At 32.4% G+C, this 22,407-nt stretch overlaps 1 protein-coding gene across 1 annotated transcript in view; it reads right to left on the reverse strand.

The window, feature by feature from the left end:
• RSRC1 (arginine and serine rich coiled-coil 1) overlaps nt 1–22,407 on the reverse strand; it is a 352,876-nt gene that overhangs the window by 263,597 nt on the left and 66,872 nt on the right. Inside the window, exon 4 of the mRNA XM_010952035.3 lies at nt 9,931–10,104. Coding sequence (XP_010950337.1) covers nt 9,931–10,104 — 174 coding nt within the window. The remainder of the gene's footprint in view (nt 1–9,930; nt 10,105–22,407) is intronic.

Below are 22,407 nucleotides of genomic sequence, written 5' to 3' on the forward strand. Positions count from 1 at the left end.
TCGTGGAAAAGTGTACCCTGTATCTACATCAATCCAAAGAGATGTATGTTATTCCTATCATCTGGCTACACACACTCCATTTACTAGGATATTAAAAACATTTAAACCAGCCACCCTAAAATTGTCATACAATACATCACATTAGGATATTTAAAAAGATCATCATGTAGATATCTATTTCCCAATCTTTGCTGTTTAATCAAAGGAGGTTAAACTTCTGCTTCTCTACTTGTGCTGACCAAGATTTAACTGTATGTCAACCATGCAGTATTACAGCTTATTCCAATCTGTTCTACTTTGGAGATGCCACTCCAGTGATCACTAGACTGAGAAGACAGCCTGTGAGAACTGAATAAACTAGAGCTTTTAAAAATATTGAACAGATTGCTTCTATTTGGATTCATTCATATCTGGGATACTCAGGGTGCTTTACAATGAGGTATAAATTAGAACTATAATGAGTAATTACAAGCAGCAGCTTAGCTTTTAAGGGAACTGCTTATTTATTTAGGGAGAAAAGACTTGGCTGGCACTCCAAGTTTATTCCCTCTATATCCTTCTAACAATAGTACAGAATTTTTAGCTTACAAAGCCATACATAACCTAACTAAAGGCAAACACCAAGGCCTTCAGTCAAAGACCTCTATGGGGTAGTATATTTAAGTCTAGTAGTTTGCCCTGTAACCATGTACTAAATCAACAGAGTAGGTGACACCAATTAAGATCCTGAAATAAATTAGACTAAAGAGTCATCAATGAAGACTCGAATTTTAATCCGTATTTAAAATATAAATCCTAGAAGTGACATTCATTTTTTTAAATGACTGATGCTAAATGATATTAATTGCAGAATTATTGATAACATTTAAAGTATAGAAAAAGATAGTGGAAGTTATGTAGACTTTTTAAAAAATGCAGAGACTTTGATGGAAGTGATGTACGTTTATGCGTGTGCATGTGCAAACTTAAACCAGGCATGGAGTAGTCGGAAAAAAGCTTACTGTTTTCCTAATACCAAAAATTCAATTTTATCATTTTAAATGCTCATAAGCTGGATTTTATTAACTAGAATCAACTTCTAAAACTATCGTTTATTTATACATTCTACAAATATTTGAGTACTTGCTTTGATCCAAGCAAATACAATGTTGAATAAGATAGATAAGGTATATGTAATCTGGTAATTACAAGATTTTATAATTGCAAAACTTTCTTTTCAGATTAGGTGTAGATACTATAGGTGCTAACTGCAGAGCTATTTAGAACACTCATGAGGGGCAGGGATATTTCATAAAGGAAATGACTCTAAAGTGAGCCAAAAAGATCCACGGAAATGACAGGAGAGTCACAGAGGAAAGAGTTTCTAAGGCTGAGGGAAGATTTCTTTAAAAAGACACAGAAGTAAGAAAAAAGAATAATTATTATTAGTAAAAAATAAATAACTACCATTTGTTGAAATCCAACTACATAGTACTAGCCTTCTTATACACACTGCTTCTAATATTTACAGCTTTTCACCTATCATTATCCCAACTTTACAGAAAAAAATTTAAGGCTTAAAGAGAATAACTTGCCCTGTCAGGAAAAAATTTTTAATGATTTGAGAAAAACAAAAAAGATTACTAGGTGTTTTGTCTAGGATGCCTTTCCAAATTATCTCCACCTTTCTGCCTTTCTTCATCTAAGACATCTTAAAATTCCACAAAGTATAGATAATTGATAGCAATGCAAATGATTATTTTCCACAGATATGCAAATGAATTCATCCAGTGGAGTTACAAATTATTTTCCTCCTATGTGGTCAAAGCCAGTTTTGAATTAATTAAGCAAGTTTCTGTCCCGTATTCCTTGTGGCCTACATATGTATCTGCTCCTTGGACTCTCCTTTGAGCTATTGTAACATCTTACTAGGTGCCCTCATTAGTTAATGAGTTAAATAATAGCTTTGGCATGGGTTTATTGATGTTTATGAGTCCTGATTTTACCTTATTAAAAAATTATCCCTTAATAGCTCCAAAGCACAGTAAGTCAGAACTTGAAGGTTTGCATGGATTCTACATGGTTCCAAATACAAAGTTCCTTCCATCACACATAACTCACTACTTCTCTCCTTTCATTCCTGAAAGTTACTGCCATCAGAATTTCTGCAATACCTCTTGTAAGGAGTCTCACCAAATTCTTTACAGTCCATGTGATACAACTTACTAAAAGGTCCAGCTTGAGGCTACTTTCACTCTTACTAATTCTTCACATAACCATAACTCCTCAGCTTCCTGTGGAATGAAAAAGGAAAATAAAAGTACCTTCTAAGCAGCCACTATGGAAAACAGTGTGGAGATTCCTCAAAAGACTAGGAATAGACTTACCATATGACCCAGGAATCCCACTCCTGGGCTTGTATCCAGAAGGAAATCTACTTCAGGATGACACCTGCACCCCAATGTTCATAGCAGCACTATTTACAATAGCCAAAACATGGAAACAGCCGAAATGTCCATCAACAGGTGACTGGATAAAGAAGAAGTGGTATATTTATACAATGGAATACTACTCAGCCATAAAAAACGACAACATAATGCCATTTGCAGCAACATGGATGCTCCTGGAGAATGTCATTCGAAGTGAAGTAAGCCAGAAAGAGAAAGAAAAATACCATATGAGATCGCTCATATGTGGAATCTAAAAAACAAAAACAAACAAACAAACAAAAACAAAGCGTAAATACAGGACAGAAACAGACTCACAGACAGAGAATACAGACTTGTGGTTACCAGGGGGGTGGAGGGTGGGAAGGGATAGCCTGGGATTTCAAAATTGTAGAATAGATAAACAAGATTACACTGTATAGCACAGGGAAATATACACAAAATGTTATGATAACTCAGAGAAAAAAATGTGACAATGAGTGTGTATATGTCCATGAATGACTGAAAAATTGTGCTGAACACTGGAATCTGACACAACATTGTAAAATGATTATAAATCAATAAAAAATGTTAAAAAAAAAAAAAAAGTACCTTCTCTCATTCCAGGCTTTTCACAGCCAGGCAACCAGACAAAGAAAGAATGAACCCACAATTCATGTCACTTAATGCTCTATCAGGCATAATTCAGGTCAAATTCCACTGGGCAAACTCTGGGACGACTAAAATGTACTAATATAATGAATAAGAGAAAGATGGTGGTGACCTGAAGGAGAACTTATAAAAACCCTGTCTCCTGTTTTTGCTGATAATTCTTTTTGTTATGCTGGATTCCCTTTCTTGACTTCACCTTTTTGAAAAATTATACATTGTTTCTGAACAAAACTAATACCTAGTGACGAATACTCAAACCCACACAATGGAAATTGGGTGGTAAATTTCACTGCAATATAAAACACCCATCAAAATAATGAGCTACTGTTACAGTATTCATTCAAGGAAACTGTAAAAACTTTAACTTACAAAGGAAGAAAAATCTAATGCATACACTTTAAAATGTATTTGTTTACCTGCTTAATAAAATTGACAGTACGAAGCTTCTTTTGCATGTTACAATGACATGTGTTAAAGGCATATTTCCTTCGAACCAAACATTTACCCTTCGCCACTGGTGAAAGGCAACAAGATCTCTTTACAAAGTTTCGTCTTTTTCAATAAATTTTGCATGAAAACATGTTATCCTGGCACAAAGTTGCCTGCTGTCACATTCGAAGTGTGATAAATGTTTAATGAAAACAACACCACACAGCTTGGTGTCAGACAACAGCTATCACACAGCCCTGCTTTGATCCAGGCAGACACTTAAAAGGAGTTCTAAGCACACTCTGCACCACAGAACTCCATAACCTATATGCAAATTGGGGTAAATTAGCATAAATGACTTCCTGCTGCATAAAGAAATAAGAGGTAAGGAAAAATATGACAGCATCTAAGAGTATGTAACTGCTGTCAAAACTGAGTCCAGCATTCCCAAATCACTTCCAACATCTTCTGCCAAGCACTAGATAGGAAAAACTTCATCAACAGGAATTTATTACATGAAGTTCTACAGTTGAAGACTGGAACAATGCTAAGGTCAAAGTCATAACCAATACATATAGTATGATTACTACATGGTACTAAACTTCTTAAACACACTGCTCTAATACTAATAGCTTTTTGTTTATCAATATCCTCATTTTATAGAAGAATAAATTAAGGCTCAAAGAGAATAACTTGTCCTGTAAGGAAAAAAGTGTAGATGACTTAAAATGAGCAAAAATTATAATTTTTGCAATTTAACTTTACCCAAATCTAAATACATTGGCACACTTTTTTGTTAAAGATACTCTACTCAGAATGGTTATATGTTCAAAGGTAGCAATTGCCATGAACAAAAAGTAGATGTTGCTTCTGCTGATATACTTTTTGTGTTTATAGTCTATAAAGACATATCTAAAATAGTTTTGAAATAAGTAATATAATTTCTAATTATACTGCACAGTCAATTTTTTTAATGAAAGATTTTACAAATAGGTAACTACAGGCCATGGGCTATAACTGAAGCCCAATTTCACTGCTTTCCCAGTGGCTTCTATATAATTTTCAAAAAGACTTACAGAAGACAACTGATTTAGTGGGAGTCACATTTAAGAAATTCTATTTATATTTATCCCCCTTTCTTTACCCACCAAAAAGCACTGCTTCAGTTGTCAAGACATGGATTTGCATGTCTAGAGGGAAAGTCTTACCTCTCTCTAAAAGTGCAAAGCTTCAAAAAGCTATGTAAAGGAAAAAAGGAAGAAAGTATACACTCAAGTGTTTGAGCAAAACATTCCAGAAGTCTTGATGGGCACATTTCTGAGAACAGCATCCATCTACCGAAAAGCTAACAAGGGAATAATAAAAGTAAAAATCTTTCACAGTAGCACATCATAAAGGAGAATACACTTAGGAATACTAAATTAGGTTCCTGATGAATCCTAAAGTTAACCAAATTAAGAAAGTATTTTACTAGGCAATAACTGCTTTAAACCAAGTTCTTCTGGCCGGTGATTTAAATCATGATTGAAAATAAATTCAAATCAAATTCATCCAAATTCTACTCTTAAAGATGGCACTATGATTTAAAATAAATAGTAAAATGTCACTGGTGGTATTAACATATTTATTCATAACTAATGTTTCAAAGGAGTTCATAAAAGATGTTTTATAGTGGTTGACTATGTTTTTTTGGAGTTTGATTAAAATGTTTCCAAAGAAGGCTCAACAAGCTACTAATCCACAGAAGACTCAGAAGAGGTGTACAATGTTCACAATCATCAAATCAAGTTGTACTTACGAGATGCCATGCCAAGTTTCATTTTTCTGATTTCTGGCTTGCAATAAAAGTTTACTTAACAAAATCAGGTTGTTAAATAGCCAGTTTCAACTTAATAACTCTATTATTAATAAAATTTGTTTTCATACTGCAAAGACATGTCCTCATAAAAGAAATATAATTATCTAAGGATATACTAAATATTTGTTTAAAAAATTTGGGGTAAAACCTAATAAAAACAAACAAAACCTGCATCAATGTTTAAAAAATTAAATATTCTTAGAAACTAAATTTTATAAATGTAAAACATTAAAAATTAAATTCTTTAAATCTTCTTGATAAAATCTAAGACAAGACTTAGTCAGTGTCTTTCTTATATTCATCTTTAACTCAGCGTTGTAAGGAAAAGCACCTTTTAATCCCTACAAACCACTGAAACTCTTCTAGTTTATATTAGGTCTCCCTCATTCAGCAAATTAATAATATAAATAAATCAATTTATGACATTATAAGATAAATCCTAATTATAATCATTCAAATGTTCCAAGAATTTCCAGAAATGTACTTAATTAACTGCTATTTTTAAAAGGTTTTTCAGAATTATCTACTTTTGTATCTTTTTTCTCAAAAGGCTAACAAAAAGTCTCTTCCTCATTAATAGGCTCATTAATTCCTGCTTGACCATTCCTTTCTCTCCTATTTTTATTTTTCTCAATTTATAAAATAGTCCTTTACCTTTACTGTACTTACTCTCCTTGCTTTGTACTTCATAAATGTATGCTTTATATTCTATCAGTATTTATAAATATTGATATTTTCCAATTGGTTTGATAAAAACAAAGAGTGTTATGTATGCATAAAGAAGCAGAATCACATGGGTTGTTATTGTCTCATATGTGAGGAAGCCTCTAGATTATTTAGCACAAGCTAAAATACTTGTCATTTGGTTGTACAATCACAATGAACTAATACATAAGCCCTAATTAAATCGTTTGTGAATCTTTTCTCCTTTCTACCTATGCACGTTCTTAAAAAAAATTAGAAAGTCAGTGAACCCATCATAGAAATAAAATAAGGCCTAAAAATTTTTTGTGGTTTTATTAAATACAATTTATAAGTAAACAGATGAAATGCTGATGTGGGAAAGCGAGGAAGAGAAAGAAAAGAAGGAATCAATCTTTTACTAGTGGCAGAGTTCTGACCTGATCAGAGAAAAACAAGGCACAGAAAATTCTTTCAGTTTTCTTTAGGCATTATCTAGGAAAGTTTAAGCAATAGCATATCACTTGATCTCAAACACTGTATGTCATCATCAATAGTTACAGATTACTACAGGAGTAAAGATAGTGTACCAATAAGAGTCAGGATGCTGTTGTTAGTGAACTTGAATTAGAAGCCTAACTTTGACATATATTTATGAGCTTTATAATCACAAGTCTTTATCTATACAAAGAGGGTAATAAAAACACCTATTTCATTAGGTTATTATGAAAATTAGGTAATACATACCAAATGCTTAACAAAATTTCTGATACTTAGAAAATATATTTAAAATGCTAGACATTTATTAATATCTTCACTGTAAGTAAAGCATTTTATTTACACCTCAGGTAGAGCTGATCATAAAACTATTCTACTTGAGACTTTACTGGCTTCTCACTGACCTTAAAGTCCTTAACATAACATACAAGGTACTTCAATAATCACCTCTCATCACTATTACTTTTCTTCTCCAAACCAATCCCTATTAGACTTCAGTTCCTCAAATGTACCAAACTCACTTTGCTTTCCTCCAAGTACTTCCATACGAAGCTTATTTTGCATGCAACATTCTCTCCTATCTCTTTCTTCTTTCAGTGTATAAACATTACTTCTTCCGAGAGCCCATTCCTAACCTGCTGACTAGTCTACATCAATCAGCTTAGTATTGGTGGAATATCTCACAACCAGAATGTGTCAAGACTGAGGATAAAATCCAACATGCTGAGACTGACCTGTTGGAAGGATAAAAAGCGCCCAGCTCTGCTTACCTCCAAACCGTCTGTTATATTAACAATAATGTACTTATTTAAGCCAATGTTAACAAACTACAACCCTTGTGCAAATCTAGCCTGCTGCCTATTTTTGTAAATAAAGTTTTATTGGAATACAGCCATACCATTCATCTAGTATTATCTATGGCTATTTTCATGCTAAAAGGACAAAGTTCAGTAGCTGTAACAGAGGCATATGGCCCAGAAAGCATTCTAACTCATGCAAGTTAGTTTCCTACTGAAACATTCACCTGACTCCACTGTAATTATTTATATATCTGCCCTTCTACATATTTGCTACATTCATAGAATCTCCAAGTAGCACTGACCTGCCACTATGTCCCTATTACCTAAAGTAGTACTTGACAAACAGAAGGAATTCAAATATTGTTGACTGAATAAGTGAACAAATGAATGAATGAGCATATCTGATCAATAACCAATAAATATTTATTAACAACTAACATATATATGAGGAATTCTGAGTGTTAAAAAAGAGTATGACACATTCTCTGTCCTGAATGGTTTAAAAATCAGGTTTACAAAATAAACATGTTAAGCCATAAAATATATATATATGCTATTTCTGGAGCAAAGCAGGGTGCATCTGTCATATATAAATACTACCATGTTAAATGTATACAATGACACAGCCCCTACCCAAAATCCTAATGTTAGATTGTACCAAAAGGTATGAATTTGTGTTGTCAGCACTAACCAGAAGAGACGGCACATTGACATAACACTACCCTGTACTATGACCCACAAAAACCATGAAGATGACTGAAGCAGGCTACTTACAGCTTTTCTGGCCTCAGTACTTGGGGCCCTTCCACTGACACTGTCTATTTTGACTTTGTTCATTGACTTTGTTGAGAATTAAGAAGTAATGACAAATACAACATTATTATCTTGTGAACCTGTCATCCAGGAATCAGTCCCTTGAATACAATCAACTCTGAGTGATGGAAGAATCTAACCTGTAAAAAAGCTGGTTCAGAACTTCAAGAGTAATGTCACCATATGAGACCCTTTCCTGAAACTACCCAACCTCTCTTTTTATTCATGTTCTCATTTTTCTTACCTTTAAAATCACCCAGCTAATGCTCTATGTAATATCAACTTTACACAACTGTGTAAATATTCTAAAAATGTAAAATTTAGTGAAGTAGAAAGCAAAAATTTAATGACCAGTAAAAATCAGTCACTTCACATAGTTATGTAATACTGAAATGTAAACCAAAAGGAGGAGGGAAAGAAAGAAACAAGGAGTATCTCCTTGACTGACATAATTTACTTGTCCTCTTAGTCCATATTTTTCAGTCTCAGAAACCTACTCTATATCCCCTGTTCAAATCTACCACCCTCCTTTCTCCTTTTATCAACAGATATCCCCCATACCCTCTCTGATCCTCATTCCATTCTACCAATTCAGGCTAAGTCAGCCTCCCTATCCTTAAAACCAGATATCCAACCCTATCTCCTCTCCTGTAATATTTGACAATCCTTAGAACTAGAAAAAGACAGAATTCAGAATTTTGCAGGACCACAAGTGCTCAATGCGCATTAATGGTTGTAGGGTGGTCAGGGAAAAGAAAGTCTCATAAAGTTATATTCTTCCAAAATCCACCACAAATTTATCATTTCAAAGAATACATAAAAGCCAAGAATCTGGGCGGTTCTATATAATATCACTATAAATCTGGATAAAAAATTAACACATAGACAACAGTGAAAAAGAGAGGGATAAGAAGAGTTCCATATCCTTCAATAAACTAAATTCTTCACAGGCTCAAGATCTCAAGAAACCATATCCAAGATATTGGTAAGCTCTTCAATTTAACACTGAAAAATGATACACTAAAGATAAACACTTTTGTATTGAAGTATTAAAGTGAACATACCTAAGATGTTGAAAGGCTGAAAAAAGAGGATAAATTCCAAGATGTTCTACTTCATAGAAGCTGCAATTTAAGCTACTAAACAAGATTCTGTTTCATTTTAACATCTTCTAATTTAATAAACAGTTATGAGTGGACTTCAAGCTCCAAATTGGACAGAGTCAGGATAACTGTTTCAATTATATCAATTCTAGAAAAATAATATTCTGGGTCTTTTATACATATACACTTATTCTAACAAACACATAATACCTGAATATTAACCAAGTCCTCATTCTGTATTGAAAGAGGTCTAACCAATAGTAAATCACATGGTTTTCTCCTTTTGTTCCATCTTTATCCTTTTCCCCTAACAGTTTTATAATAAGCTAACAGACATTTTAATCATCAAGTAGTCTTCAAATTTTAATCCGTATTCATGATAAAGGAAATGGAACTTTCCTAACAAATCATGTAAATTTTCCTTTACTGAGATACTAAGGTTTGACAGTGTTGTTTGTTTCTAAGATTTGCTATGTAAGTATTAAATGAAAACAGGAATAGAAAGGAAACAGCAATAATTTGAGGTAACTATTTTAATTTATCTCTTCTCCCTTCTCTATTGTATCCTCCTCTTTTTTCCATCTAAGAAAAACCACAGAGGATGAAAATTTAGTTTGAATATTGCTATGGAATCAATGAGTTATCACTGCTTTAGATTTGCTTCAACTTACCCACGTTTGATGTTGTGTAATTCCTTATCTTTGTTTTTATCCTTCTCCTTTTCTCTTTTCTCCTTATCTCTGCCTTTACGTCGTTCTCTATCCCGAGACCTACTACGTGTTCTTCTGTGACTGGACCTTTCACTGCTTCGACTATGGGAACGTGGACGAGGTCTTGACCGGGACCTACAGTAAGTAGATTTCATTAAATACATTTAATGAATATTTTGTATTATGAAATAAAAATTTCCTTAAAAATTATCTGAAAGAAAAAGATTTAGTTTTAGTTAAGGATTCAGCAGTTAAATAAGTGTGAAAAGCAAGCATCTAAATATGATTCTTTATGAATAAGTACTCTGTTAGAATGATACATGAGGGAAATATATGTTGTCAACAAACTTTAAAGGAAATTAAGGCTTACTCAAAAAGTGTTTGTTTAGTCAAAAAGTCTTAAAGTTCAAATCAAGTCTTCATTATTCAAATCTCATCAAGATAACATAACAAATCTAAATGTATCCAATCTAATTTTCAAGGATAGGGTCTTCTCTATTCTTACAATCTCTGCATCTATATTGATTCAACCTTATTTCCTATTTCTAATTGTTACAATAAAACTATTCCTCTAGTCTACTACAATCTAGCTATCCTTTGTATAAAATGAAGGACAAAATTAGGTCGGATACATTATGTGCTTTTAAAAAGTAAAGATTTTTAGATCCTGTCTTAACAGTATTGACAAGAAAGCCTCCACCAGACTGATGATCTCACAGAAACTATAAAAATAAACTATCTGAAGTCACTGAATAGTGATCAAAAGAAGGCATTGACCTTTAAAAAGAACAAAACCTTACTATTTATATATGTTGCTGACTTATGTAATGTAATTTCAAGCAATTAGATTATGAACCAAGAATGATGGGCAAGCCAACACATGGGAAAAGAAACAGCAATAAGAAAGTTTGCCATTTTATCAGTTTCTTTTCTGATGACAAGCCTAAGTCTGCCATGCCGGACAGATAAACCTCCAACAGAAAACTTTTAAATTTCTGGCCTGAAAAATCAGAACAGAGATTCAGGGCAACCATCACAAAAGGAAAATGAAAGGGAAATCCTGCAAAAGAGTCAGAAGAGGAAGCCAAAAATTCTAGATGTAATTCTGTTCAAATCTCTAGCTGAACCCTACATCATGAATATGAACAGCAGATTCCAAATAGCTAAGGACAAGAGAACTGAATTAAAATTTCAACTGCCCCCAAAGAGACTGGATTTTTATAATGTTAATTGAACTAAGTTAATTCCCTGCTTTAAAAAAAAAAAAGTAAACAAAAAAATCAATATTCTTTGGAGAAAAATAACAGAATACAGAGTATTAAAAAAAATGACATTCACCATGTCCATGATACAATCCAAAGTTACTAGATGTACAGTGAAACGTGAACAATGTGATTAACTCTCAAGAGAAAAAAATAGTCAATAATGACCAACCTTGAGATGAGCCAGATGTTGAAATTAGCAGGCAGGATTTTAAAATAGTAAGTATAACTATGTTTATAATCAATATAAAGTAAAGACATCTCTGAAGAAAAATAATAGAAAATACAAAAATTCTGTAACTGAAAAATACAATATCCAAAATTAGTATTACACTAAATGAGAGCAAAAGCAGAGTGATAATAACAAAGGAAAAAAATTCTGTGTACTTCAAAACAAATAAATCAAACTTATCCAATCTGAAGAATTAAGAGGGAAAAAAGGCTGTTAAAAGAAAGAAAAAGCCCTGGGATCTGTGTATTCAAGTGTCTAACATGTTTATTTAAACCCAAAAGTAGAGAAAAATAATGAGGCAGAAAATTATTTTTTTTAAGTGGTGGTCAAAATTTCCCCAAATTTAGTGAATGAAAAGTTTACAGATTCCAGAAGTTTAGTGAACACCAAAATAAATATGAAGACCATGACTAGTAATACTATAGTCAAGCTGATGAAAACTAAAGGTGTAGAAAAATCTTGAAAGTATTCAGGAAAAAAGTTGACACACTACATACAAGGGAACAATGATATGAAATACTGCTGGCTTCTCATCAGAAACAATAAAGATCAGACGACAATGGAATAAAATTCTTAACATGGTGAAAGAAAAAAAAAATCACCCCAGAATTTTATATCCAGCAAAAATATCCCTCAAAAATAAAAGTAAATCAAAGACATTTTTGAGATAAAGGAAAAGTAAACCATAATCATCAACAATTACTAATCTGCATCATAGTAAGTACTAAAATAAGTTCTTCAGGCTGAAGAGAATGATAAATGATGGAAACTTGGATCTTCAGAAAGGAAATGAAGACCACTGGAAATGGTAAATATATGGGTAAATGTAAAAACTACTTCCCTTTATTTAAAATATGTATGCACTTGAAGTAAGAACTACAATATTTTACTATAGGGTTTATGAAGGGAGATATAATACATATAATCGCTACAAAATAAAGTATGGAGCAGATAAACAGACATGTACAGTTAGAAGATTTGTTTCTACATTTCACATGAATGGTGAACAGTAACTCTAAGTACACTGAAATGGTAAGAGTATATATGTAATCCTTACAGCAACTACTTAAAGAAAAGGGAAAAAAAAAAAAAAGAATAAGAAGGATAAATGAATGCCGAGAAGTGTAGCTAAAGAGATGAACTAAAAGAGAATTCTTTAAAATATTCATTAATCCAAAAGAAGGCTAGGAGGGAGGGTATAGCTCAAGTGGTAGAACCCACACTTAGCAAACACAAGGTCCTGGGTTCAATCCCCAGCAACTCCTCTAAAAATAAATAAATAACTAAACCTAATTACCTCCTCCAAAAATAAATTTTTTTTTAATTTTTAAAAGAAGGCTAGAAAGCAAGTACAAGGAAACAAACAAAAAAGGGACAATAAAAGAGTAGACAAATCTAAACATATTAGTAATTAATTTAATTAATTTTAATTAAAATGAATTAATTTCATTAAAAAGCAGAGCTGTATCTCCTTTTCTCTGTCATTATGATATGGAGTTGACTCTGTTCCTCACATGTCTTCTCACAAGACTCAGGATCAAGCAATTCCTGACCAAGAAACCAAAGTACAGTCCCATTTCCCAATGGATTCAAATGAAAATAAGCACTAAAATCAGGTACAACTCCAAAATGAAACAATGGAGAAGAAACAAGCTGGGTCTATATGAAATCACACAGGAGATGTCACATATACTTATGCTCTATCAAGGTCATTTACATCTTAACATATCACTCTGAAAGCATCACTACTATCTGGACAGTTGAATGTGTTTCAATTAAAAAAATGACTTTTTACTTTGTTTCTATGTTTCTGCACTGGTAGGCTGGTTCAGTAATAAATATGTGACACCTTTTGTTTGAGAGGAAAAATAGCACAGCTTGTCCAAATTAATTTATTAAGCAACACACAACTATACATGGTCTACAAGATATGCAATTTAAATACAGACACAGGTTGAAAATAAATGGTTAAAAATAGATATATCATGTAAACAGCAAACACAGAAAGGCTGGAATGAATATATTAAAATCAAATAAACTAGAGTGTATCACCTTAGACACTTAGAAACTAAGAGTATCACCCCAAATAATAATGTACACTTCATGTGATCAAAGGGTCAATTCATAAGTAGAAGTCATACAGAATATGTTTATTGTACCACAACAGAATTAAATTAGAATTCAATAACAATAAAGCATCTAGAAAAAACCCAAAGGTGTAGAAATACACTTCTGAATAAGTCACGAGTCAAGTAAGAAATCACAAGAGAAATGAGAAAATATTTTAAACTGAAAGACAATGAAAATACAGCATATAAGAATTTGTGTGATGCAGCTAAAGCAATGTTTAGAGGAGATTTTATAGCTTTAAATATTTATATTAGAAAAGAAGAAAAGTCTAAAATCAATTACCTAATGTTTCATCTTTAGAAGCTAGAAACAAGAGCAAAGTAAACCCAAAGTAAGTAGAAGAAAGGAAACATTAAAGAGCAAAACTCAATGGAGTAGGAAGCAATAAAGAAAATTAACAAAGCCAAAATCTGGTTTGCTGAGAATATCAAAAATATTTGGTAAATCCCTGACTAGACTGATAAAGCAAAAAAAAAAAAAAGCAAACACAAATAACAACAACAAAAAAAATTTGTGGATAAAGAAATTGTATGAACTAGTCACATGTACTTTGGACATGTGTAGAACTTGAAGTGAATCATATGAGTTTTGGTGGTAGTTAGTTCTGTCATCTTTCATCCCTAACTGGTTCGTTCAGTGAATAGAAAGCAATACTGTATCATAAGACCACAAATTCTTTTTTAAAATGTGATTTTGAGAAGTTACAATATTTATTGCAAGGAATGTCGACATCAGTTCATTATCCTAATCTACAAAATTTAAATTTCCATCATTTTCTCTTTCACTACTCCCTCTCTTAATTTTGACAAATGCTTCTTTCCACATAAAGTTTTAATTTACAATTTATTGCCCCCACAGATGTTATCTATTCATTTCTAATTCAGTCTTTTATTATATGTGGATATACAGAAATTTTAACAGATTATTCCAAAATCTTTGAACAATAATTAGAATTTAAAGTTTTCTGGCTGGAGGAGGGTATAAAGCTCAGTGATAGAGTGTGTGCTTAGCATGTACAAAGTCCTGGGTTCAATCCCCAGTACCTCCATTAAAAAAAATAAATAAACCTAATTACCTTACCCCCCCAAAAAAAAATCCTTAAAGTTTTCCAGTTAAAAGAAAATAACAGTCATAACAATAATAATAATAATAATAAAGGGGGCCTTTTTTTGTGATAACCACAGCCTCTATATATATATATATATATGGCATGTGTATATATATATTGCACTATATATATTGCATGTATATACAGTATACTATCTTAATTTGGTTCTATTTTATGAATCTGGAAATTAGTTTTCACTTAACTAGTAAAAAAGCAGAGTAACAAAAGTAGAGTAACAAATCTTGGTTTAAACACTAACAACAAACCTCTAAGAGCTTCTTTATCTTAAGTAAAACCTCAAAGTAAGCTCATTTCTTAGTGGTTTGTCACTAAGAAAAATATACTGTTGGACAAAATGTGTAATCACTTGTGGATTTCAGATAAGGCACATTTTGGTGAAATCTTTTTTTTTTTAACTGTATCTTTAAAACTAAATGTATCTCCTCTTAATATAACCATAGCTACAGAAGCAGTAAGTTAAAAAATAAAGGATTTCTCATATAACAGTGTCCTCAAACAAGTTACTTCCTCTCTGGCATCTATATCTTCCTCTACAAAATGAGGACAATAACTACCTTTCAGGACTATAATAAAGATTAAATAATAGTATCTAACTGAATTGTGAGGTAGCAGACAAGTAATTTGGGAGGAGGCAGGCACAAAGAAAGATATGAAAGAGAAAGAAGAATGAAGTGCTGATCTGAATGAATGAATCAAATCTCAATCAGATCATAATGAAATGTTTCCCTGATACATAGCTAATCCAGTAAAGAGAAGTATTCTGATTTTGATAGATCTTTAAAATCTTAAGGCTGGCATAAGGATTACTTAAGTTTCAATACATTTCTTTTATATAGGAAGGTAAATAATCATAATCTTGGTTAAAGATCCACATCTTCTCCACAGGAAACCCTCGCTAGCCAAATACATGATCATCACTAGTTTGCTGTAACAGGAAAATCATATCACCTATCATTCAAGCCTTTGGAAAATAAAAGGGGATATTTTTTAGAGTCAAGGAAGGCACTGTAACACACGGACAACAGGCAGAAATTGGCACTGTCCCAGAGTAACCAGAAAGTAGGATCACACTATCTATCCCCATCACAGCAAAGCTAGATACCGCAATTAGAGGCCTTCTGTCAATTACTATCTGCCTCACTCTCCCCATAGCAACTACTTCCCTAATTTCTACTCCTCCCAACTTACCCAATTCATGAATTAATTATCTCCAAATGCATCTCATGGTTTTCCCTATCATAAAGATTCTACCATAGAAAACATATGCCTACCATTCTCCAAAAATATCCTGCTCATTATGTCTTCATACAAGCAACCCATGACATTCTGGAATACTCTTTTACAAATATTGCTGATGTGGCTCAATGACCTATGATAGTAATTATCAGTTATATGAGTTAAGTGCTCACGCTATCAAATTTAAAGAAAGTAATAAGTTTAAAAATATCACAGTATGCAATAGAAGCTATTGGCCTTTCCACCCAATGTCTTAATATTCATTATTTTAATTCTCATATTTGAGGCCTCTTAACCTTGCCTATAGGCTACAAGAAGCAAAAAAAAAAAAAAAAAAAAAGACTCTGGAGAGAAGAAATGGGGAAAAGAGAGCAAATCCAAAACACAGTTTTCACAACATTATTAAAGGCTGCTAAAAAGGACCACAAAGTCAAACACAGGTTTTAAATGAATTAAGCTGCTGACTTTTAGTTTTCATGAGAATCACTTTGCATAATTTTGAGTAAAACTCACATGCAGACTATGAACAATCCCATTTACTTTATTAAGTAAACATAATTACATATTTGAAGGCTTTCCATCAGGAAAAAAGTAATAGATCAGAGTAAAGAGATTCCCTACCCTGACCAAACAGATTAGAAAGTCAAAGAAACTATACTAAAATTTAAGATATTATTTTTTCCCTCATTCCTTAAATAAATACCTTTCTGATAAATCACTCTAGAAGTCTCTAGAGTACCAAAGCCAATATGGAAATATATTATAAGCAAAGAAACATTTGATAAAAAATGTGGCAATCTAGAACACACAATATATAAGCAATAAATGGACAGCAAGATGTCCTATTATATCAGATAAATGCTTTCAATATCTACAGAATAGGAAGAATCACCATAACATCCCTACATAAAATGAATTACTGCCCTCAAAAAACAATTTTTCAAGTTTCTTAATTGGCTAATGAGTTCTAAACACATGTAATCAAAACAAATATCCTAATATTTTGTCTTTCAAAAAAAAAACTACAATACTTCAAATACTCTCTTAACTAGAATAGTATAAAGATTACATTTGCCATAAAATAAAACCATAATTAAAATTACACTTAAAAATTTTACACTGAATAAACTAACATGGACTCTATATCAGGATGGTATTTTGAACATGGATATCTACTTTCACCCCCAATTAAAATCCAACTAAAATCATAACAAAAGGGGGAATTTTTTTAACAGAACCTATACTATAGGGAAGAGATACACTTTGAAAAAGGATGTGTCCACTAGCGGCTTGGTGGTGAAAGAAAACCAGAAATCAAGGTGCTGAAGCTCAAGGCTCTATAAAAACAAGAGGACATCAAAGGATCTAAAAAAAGACCTACCTTTTCCCATAAAGTTCCCCATTTATTAAAGAAATTCCACCTCACTATACTAAAAATAGTACAGTGCCATTCAAGAAATCTTATAAGTCACTAAAAATCTTCAGCCCATCCACTGAATTGTCTGTTACTGCTGATTCAAGAAAATTCTAAACATTATCATGAACAACAACAAAAAAGAATCCAACATCCATACAAAGTAACTATAAGAAAAGAATCAAAGTTAGAATCAAATTTTTTCAGGTGACACAAATACACATCACACACACACACACACAAAACAATGAAGCAGAAGAGACTATAACATAACACTCCAACATTAATTAAATACAGCATATAATAAGAGACAGGCATAAGTGATAAAAGGGCCATGAAAAAGAAACTATTAAAAAATAAAACTTGTAGAAAGGACCAGAAAAAAGCAATAGATGAGGCAGACAGTTAATATCAAACCTCACTGAGGCTCCAGAATAAGAAAAAACAAGTAACAGAGCTAATATTACAATCAGAATCCAAGGACATTTTTGGAACTAAGAGAATCTACATGTAGAAAGGATCTACTGTGTATCTGGGGAAATGGATTAACCATAGCCAACTCTTAGACATAGTCTGAAGAAGTTATTGCACGTTAATAATAAAGGAAAAGAACGCTCTAATCAAGTCACTAATAAAGTCAAATTGGCATCAGTCTTCTCAACTGCAAGATACACAGCAAAACAATGACTTTAATATTCTTTGGGGAACTCAAGGGGAAAAAGTGTGCTCACCATGTTACATCTAGTTAAGATATCCTTCAACTATCAAAACTACAAGGAAAAATATGACAAGAGTGCTAATTTACGTCTGACTCTAATAAGTCAAGGGCCTGCTCTAATTTCTAGATTAAGCACTCAAAGTAAAAATAACAGAAAGTAAGCTAACAAACTAATAGAGAAGAAAGTAAAATAAAAGTAATCCAAAGCAGAAAAAAAAATGGATTTGACAAACAGAAAACAAAGAAGACAGAAGATTTAGATCCAAATATAACAGTAATCAATAAACATAAACAGACTAAATTATACGTTTGAAGGAAAAAGACTATCAAACTGAAAAACAGAAAACTATAGAGAGCTTTCAAAATTAACATGTTAAATATAAAAACAGAAAGTTCGAAAATAAAAGGATAGGGAAAGATATCATACAAGCACTAACAAAAAGATAGTGAAGTCATATCAATATTAGACAATGCAGACCTCAAAGTAAGAAATATTTCTAGAAATAGAGATGTTTCATGATAGGATCATTCCAAAAGGAATACAAAACTATTCTGAATTTGCATACATTTAATAAAAGAGCCTCAAAATATATAAAGCAGGAGCTGGTAGAACTTGATGGAAAACAGACAAATCCACAATCAAGATTTGTCTGTGAGCTCTCTTAATAACTGATAAAATAAGCAAGTTTTAAAAGAAAAAAAAAGTAAAGATACAGAAGATTTGAACAAATAGTTAAATTCACTTATTTAACTGTATTCATTGCTAATCAAGTGTATCTGTAATATAAACCTAAACTAAACCTTATGATGGGCCATAAAGCTAATGTCAACAGATTTCAAAGTTGAAAGGTATTCAGATTGTGTTTTCTGAAGGAAGGGAGGGAGGGAGGAAAGGAGGAAGGAAGGAAGGAAGGGAGGCAAGCAACTAGAAAAGCCTCCAAATGTTTGGAAATTTAATAACACATTTCTACATAACCCATGGGAAAGATGAAGTCACAATGGAGATTTTATTTGAACTGAATGAAAACTAAAAGATGACAGATCAAAAATGTGTAGGCTACAGCTAAAATACAACAAAGATGAAAATTTATAACACTGAATACACATATCAGAAAAGAATAAAAGCTAAAATAAATGATCTAAGCATCCATCTCAAGGAGTTAGAAAACTATACTCAAGAATGTAAAAGGAAAGAAATAAAGAAAAGAAGCACAAAATTAATGACTCAGAAGATTAAGAAAGACAAAGTTGATTCTTTAAGAAGATGAATAAAGTTGATAAGTCCTTGGAAATGACAAAAAAAATAGAGAAATCACAAATAAAATAATCAATATTCTAGTTAAATGATCTTTTGCCCATAAGGGTTAAAAGCTATGGGGATAACCCTCTTATCATAAACAAGTAAAAAAGCAGACAAAATGTATTTAACAACTATGTCAGACATTGGACTATTGGCAGTACATAAGTGTAATTCCCAAAGAAAAGGAAAACAAAAAAGGGAACCCTAGGATGCCCCAGCTTACTGCCTTTGAGGAAGTTTCTAAGCCACAGAGGAAGGAAAGGGAACCCAAACAAAGCCTCACAGACTTGCTGAGTTAGAGAGGCAGACACAGATCTTCAAGAAGGTCCAGGTAATAGAATTTGCAAGGCATTAGACCAAAGAGAAGGAAGTTGGACAGAAATAGGGATCCAGAAATCTACAGTGTGCTCTCTAGATCTTTGACAAGTTCCAGTCTACAAATATGTGAAATGAAATTCCATGTAACCAGGGGAAAATACAATGCATAGCAAGAAAAAACCCAGAATATTATATGGGGAAGAAACAGTGTTCTATCAGCCAGAATGGAGACACTTTCTACATAAGACATTGTATAGAGTCAAGTATTAATTCTGGAGCTAAATTAGCCATAGAGTAAAGGTACTCTGGATCCATCCTAACAAAGCTTAACAGCAAATCTTGATAATGACAAAATATTACCTGATGAAGTTACATCATGGCTACATGAGGGTTTATTATACTATCCTCTGTTTTAATGAACGCTTAAATTTCTCCATTCAAAGGCAAAAAAAGTTATTTTTGAAACTTCATTTTAAGTCTGTTACTTCAAACGCACCATAAAAATCACTATGGTTTCTCAATCCAATTCACAGAAGTTTACTGACAGAAAGTATATGAAAACTTACACCAAAAGACTACGTCAGATATACTCAACAACAAAACACTATTCCTTTGGGGAAAATACACACATTCTGAATTTTAACTAAGATAAATTAAGTAGGTTAATATTCTTCAGCTTTGGGCACTAACTGACCTACATCTGCCTTAGAGAAGTCTTCAATATTGTTGTCAAGTGTTCTGAACTACAGAACGAAGGTCAACTGTCCTCAGTAGGGTCAGAGGATCAAGGCTCTAGTTGCTCTTAATCAAGTGTTTATAAATAGGATTGTTTATGTATTCCTGACACAGTAATTTCCCACTCATAGAGCCCTAACCAAAAGAAACTTTCTCATCAAAATTTCATACAGGTTCAGTTGGATCTATAACTCAAATCAAGTTTTACAACTGAATTATCAGAATTCAAAGCTGGTAAATAAAAATTGAAACCAATCCCTCATTGACTTGATTTTTCACTGCTCTAAAATATAAAAAATAATATGCTTGTTTAGTATATCTCTTATTAAGCAATGCTATAGGGCATGACATTTGCTCCTGTTAATACTAAGGATCTTCTACATGCTAAGAAGGATGCCAGCTGTATTCACGTATTTTCTCTCTTTTAATTCTCTGGAGTATTTAAACATATAGTTATTACTGTCATCTCCTTTTGGTGTTTTGGGGGGATTTATTTTTCTTGCTTTGGGGGAAGGCAGGGTTGGGTTATTCCTTTGGTTTGGTTTAGTTTGATTTTTGCTTTGAGAAAACTGAACTCTTGAAAAGTTCAGAGTTCACTGAACCAATGTGTCATAGAGCTGAACTTTGAACCCAGGTTTGTCCACATCCTTTCAACTACAGCCCACTGCCAGTAAGATCTGATTGCAGTATCATTTTCAAATAAAATCTATAAAACAGAAAATAAGTATCTATACAGATTCATTTCTAAAATATTATCAAAAGATTTAACCACACCTTATTATAGGTATATCTATTCATTTAAATACCTTACAATTCTCATGTCAATCTTCAGAAATTCCCAATCATCATCTTTAGTTCCCCCATTTTAAGAGAAGATATTAAAAGGTAGAATTGGGACAAAGAAAAAAAGCAAAAGAGAAATGCAGAAAACCCAGTACCTCCCGCCTAAAAAAGCATAAAACCCACCCACTATGGCAAAGGTTAAGTCATTTAGTCAAGTTCAAAGATCTTCAAAGACTTCTTAGATCCAGATAAGCCCATATGTTACGAAAATTCTACGACAAAGCTATTACTTTCCAATCTGCTTCTCATGTTTAAGATACAGAACACACAGATGCTTGGCATCACTCATCAGTTTTCCTCAATTTTCACACCAGATAATCAAGGTCCACCAATAACTTTCCTATCTAAAAGTCCTAGAAATGTCTTTATTCCATCAGTGCTTGGTTCACTTGTTAAATCTGAAAGTAACCATAAAAGACCATTCAGTTACTGTACAATAAGTGTTAATTTGCTAATTTCTTCACAGGTAATCAATTAAAATGTAAAATATTGGATAAAATTAGTTGCACTAAATTTAACAGCTGCTCCATAAGCATAATTAGTTTCACAAGGGCCATATGTATTCTGAACAGAGACAGAGTTGAAACAAATAGACAGATTTTAACCAAGTTTGAGAAAAATCTGCATTTAATTAGCAGGTGGGCACTACAACTGCATAACGTTTTTATACATTTATATTTATGAAGTGACAGAAGATCTAAAGGCTTTTTAAAATGGCGTTTATTGTTTGAATGGGAACTGTTTTGCTGCATGCTAAAGTGATTTAAATCCTTATAGCTCTGCTTTGAAAAAAAATCATAAATGGTGAAAGAAAACATGTGGAAAACTGTAAAACTAGAAAGAATTTGCGACAAAAAACAGATACACATACCATAACTAAAAGGAAACTACACTTAATTAAATGTACACTACATCTGGAATATCAGCCTAATAAAATGTGAAGCTATTAATTTTCATTGTTCTAAAGGAAATGAGGTCAGTGTCATTTAATAATTCCTCCTATTACACTGGACTAACTCATTGGACTGTATGTTCTGGATACCATCTAATCTTAAAATGCTATATACTTTACAATATCCTTAAGTTAAACGTTTTAAATAAAGGCATTTAAATTACAAAGG

This window comes from Camelus bactrianus, chromosome 1 (genome assembly GCF_048773025.1).
Source record: "Camelus bactrianus isolate YW-2024 breed Bactrian camel chromosome 1, ASM4877302v1, whole genome shotgun sequence".
NCBI lineage: Eukaryota > Metazoa > Chordata > Mammalia > Artiodactyla > Camelidae > Camelus > Camelus bactrianus.